Here is a 4290-nt window from a genome sequence, read left to right as displayed (position 1 = left end):
TTTAATGTTTTATTTTTCTTTCTTCTTTCTTGAGTATTTAATTTTTAAATTTTCAGGGCCTACAAATGAAAAATGTGGAAGACACCCAATCAAAAAATGCCACGTAATTCATAATGAAGCTAACTAGCTGGAGCAAGCCTGTTCCATCCAGACGAATTAAAGATAAGTATAAAGAATCACCCAAAATATCTTTGACCCACGAGCATGTCGAAGACACCCAATCAAAAAATGCCACGTAATCCAATTCACAGCTGAATGTGCCTATGAAACAGTAAAATACAATCGTGATTCGTCATCACATTCACTCCCTCCTCCCTTCCTTAATCATAACGGCTCCGAAACCGCCCACTCCCCTCTACTGTATCCAACCATTCCACTCCGTCCCACTATATAACTCTCTTTCTCTCTCCCTCCATATCTTCCCCCATCACTCTCTCTCTCTCCACCTCTCAATTCTCTCTCTCTAAAAACAATTGCTATACCATGTACACAACTAGTGATCATCAAATGTTGCAGTGCCAGCCAAGACCTTTGGTGATGGAAAGAAAGTGGAAGTCCAATGCTGCTGAGATAGCACCCAATTGTCCAAGATGTGCCTCAACAAACACAAAATTCTGTTACTACAACAATTACAGTTTCTCACAGCCGAGGTACTTCTGCAAAGGCTGCCGCAGGTACTGGACCAAAGGTGGTTCCCTCCGCAATGTCCCCGTCGGCGGTGGCTGCCGCAAAACCCGCCGTGCCAAGGCTTCCCGGTCCACCATTACCTCTCACAGTCCCAGCCCACTAGACCTACCCACCACCACATCTACTGACCCATCACCTTTGGTTCCACCAGGTGGGTCAGGTGGGTCAGATATTGATCTAGCTGATGTCTTTGCCAAGTTCTTGAACCAGAGTTCCAGTGTTGGAGATTCACAACCAACTCAGTTACTTGATGATGGGATTCCTCCTCAGGTGTTTGATCAGGTTCAAGGAGAAGAGGGGGTTCATGGGTTTATGGGTCATGATGATCTGAATTGTTTCGGCTCGGAAACTGTGCTTGTTGATGAGTTGGGTCAAGAGCTTTTGTGGTCTGAATCTGATGCGAATTTGCCAGTTTTTTCAATGGTGGAGGAGTTGCAAGAGTTTGGATTATTTTCATCTGACGATGATCAGTCCAAGATTTCTGCAAACTTGATTAGTGATAATAATTGGAGCTTGTTCGATTTACCAGCCGGCTTATGAAATTTGTTCAAGACCCTGAAACCTGAATTAAAGGTTTCATTTTTTTCCCCCACTTCTCTATCTTTTTTCTTGTGAGTTATTAAACTGTAACATTTCCATGAAAATGGTTTATGAGATATATGAGAACACTATATATATAATCAATTTACAATAAAACCACATGTTAGTGGCAGGTAATCTTCCTAATTTTGTTGGATTGTTTTATGCAATATTGTCAATAAAATAAAAGGTAATTGACCTGAAAGTAGATCAAATTACACAATTTTGTTTGGCCAGAAAGTATTTTTCAGCATTTATTTACGCTCCATCGGGTTGTTTTTTGCATTTTCTTACATTTGGTACAATGAAAAATGATAGTCAACAAAAGAGATTTTTCGTTATCATCAGAATACAAGTTAAACGGAAAATATTTTTTAGACTAATGTCATACCAATGCCACTACCGCTACGAACTGCTATTATCACCTGTACCACCCCTCCACCACCGATTCAACAACCATGTGACATGGTTTCTCGAGGTTCAATAATTTTAGGAATGCATAATCAACTACAAAATTGTCATACATGTGAATTATTATGGTCTATTCATTCAGCAATACAAGGCTCATTACAAGCCTACAACAGCCATATCATTCTAGAAGTAAATTTTGCATACAAATTCTGATGAAATAGTTGGTTTTTTTTTTTTTCCACAGAATTGATCATATAACAAATGTAGTTGGATTGGAACAACTTAAGTGAAACAATAAAAGGCGGTTTCATTGATTGATATGTATATTTTAAATTATTTTTTGTGATTATTTTTGTGTCGGCAGAATTATTGTTCAGAATTTAGGACCATCAAATGATGCATCTCGCACCAAATGCTGGCGAAGGACTACTGCCACCAAACTTAGCAGTAAAATGTCCTTGTTACATTAAATAAGAACAACAACTTTTCTTTTCCATTTGTAGTATTGCTGTCAATGCTATGTTTCAATTTTGATTTATTAGCTCATCCAAAATTGGACACTCTTTTTCAAGTTTGCTCGAGTTTCCCTACTCGTTTTGGTCCCCAGTTATCTACTATCAATGTAACGAGCTTCATCCCACAAAATGGATATTTCTAATTCTCTCCGTCGGTCATGTTTGTTTGGTGAACTGAATTAAATGAGATTAGTATTGTTTAAAAAAAAGTTTACTGAAACAAAGAGAAGTTAATACTAAAAAAATCAATCCCAAACACCCATCGTGCACTTATTTGAACATGCGGAATTCCCATATTTATTGTGTTCCTCTTCCATTTTGTAATAATTTTATTTGCAATATTGCAAAACCAATGTTTTATGACATAAAGGTATGTAGTATTATCAAAATTTAAATTTAGATTTATCTATCTCAAAAATATACCTTTAGAGATGTATCCCAAAATCGTGAGGCTGAGGGGTTGGTTGTATGAGTGCGAGTAGTATTAGTAAGGGTAATTTGTACTTTTTGAATCTCTCTCGATGCATATCATCGTTCTGTACCTTTAATTTCATGCTATTAATGAAATTTTTCTTTGCCGATCAAAAAAAATAAAAAACTTCATGCTCTCAGCTCCAAATCCAAAATATGTTTCCAAGAAAGAATTGTCATGTGTCAATTGACGCCATCTCCAGTAAACCTTACTATTTCAATGGTGTGCTAATGTCATATTTTAACATGGTATCTAAATTTAGCACGGTAAATAACACTCTGTTAAAGTGTATTTTTAGTATCCATTGTACTAAATTTTAATAATAGCACGATAAATAATACACTATTGAAGTTGATCTTATAAATGCATCGTAGACATCATCCACATCCAATATGAAATGCCAACAACAGTCATTAAAACTCAAATGTTTGGTTTGCAACAGAAGAGGGCATTGCACTAGACAGTGTAATTGCATGTGATCTGTTGTAAACTAATGAGTGCTATTTCCATTCATAACTCCATCAAGTACTTGGTAACATAGTGGAGTGGCAGTGCTTGTGAGTCTCTCCAGTATTCACAACATGTTGGGGCTGCTAGGACTAACGAGTCTCTGCAATAGTTAAGTCACTGTATATGCATTTTAAGGCCAGACTGAGCATTGGGTTCTATACTTCAAAATCTCGGGGTCTAAAAATCCACACAGAAGATACAATAGAATCATTTGTCCCATTTCTCTCCTGTCTCTAACCGTGTGGTACAATAATAGAGAGGCCGTTTAGGACAAGAGAGAATATGAACGAAGAATCCGATGCCCTAAAAATTATAATTCTAATGCTGTGTTTGGTTGGGAGATTTGAAGAGGGATTTGGAAAGAGAAATAGAAAAGGTAGGTGAAATGGGAATAAAACATACCTATATTTCACCTAGTTTCACACATCTTTTCCCTTTCCAAATCTCTCTCCAAATCCACCAACCAAACACAGCGTAAATGCTTCTTGATTCCTGCTCGGCTCGCCTAAAGATGTATTGAGGATTTAACTAATGAGAAAAACAAATTGAGTTTTGATCATATTTGTAAAAACTTATTGATCTACTGTTCTTGGTTCCAAATCAGCTCAATATATTAAGTTATTAACTATGTACTTTTAGCATCATTTGTAATAAACTACATGTGAGGTCAACACATGACGACTGAATTAAAGGCTTGCTCAAAACAAGAGATTAAAAACAAATGTTAAAAGTTGGTCACATTCTAACAGTATTTTTTAATGGAGACGCTTAAACCAAGGTCAGATTTTACTATTCGACTAAACATACAATCACACAATTTTAACATCTCTATTAAACACGCTCTAAATCTCGTTTAGTTATTAAATTGGGTTTCAACAATTTTGCTATTTGACTTAGCTTAGCTTATTTTACAATACAACCCTTGGAGAGTGTGGCAGAAATGTTTCTATCATTCCATCAGATACATGTTATAAGTTGCTGATTTTGTTGACTCTCACTCACAAACAGATATAGAGAGAATATATATATACATATATATTGTATTGGGTGAACTCATTGAGTTGACTCACTTGGGTTGGCTTAGATTCTAGAAGAGTAAGTTGGCAATTTGCAAAT

General features: G+C 36.3%; 1 protein-coding gene across 1 annotated transcript; it reads left to right on the top strand.

The window, feature by feature from the left end:
* The first annotated feature begins 312 nt into the window (after positions 1-312).
* Positions 313-1413, top strand: LOC114291056 (dof zinc finger protein DOF3.5). The gene has a single exon (XM_028235075.2). It carries the CDS (start codon positions 484-486, stop codon positions 1225-1227), a length of 744 nt encoding a protein of 247 aa, XP_028090876.2. The 5' UTR covers positions 313-483; the 3' UTR covers positions 1228-1413.
* The last annotated feature ends 2877 nt before the right edge of the window (positions 1414-4290 follow it).

This window comes from Camellia sinensis, chromosome 3 (assembly GCF_055761805.1).
Source record: "Camellia sinensis isolate YWXY chromosome 3, ASM5576180v1, whole genome shotgun sequence".
NCBI lineage: Eukaryota > Viridiplantae > Streptophyta > Magnoliopsida > Ericales > Theaceae > Camellia > Camellia sinensis.
Note: the sequence above shows the minus strand (reverse complement) of the source record. Positions and strands in the feature narration are given on the sequence as shown.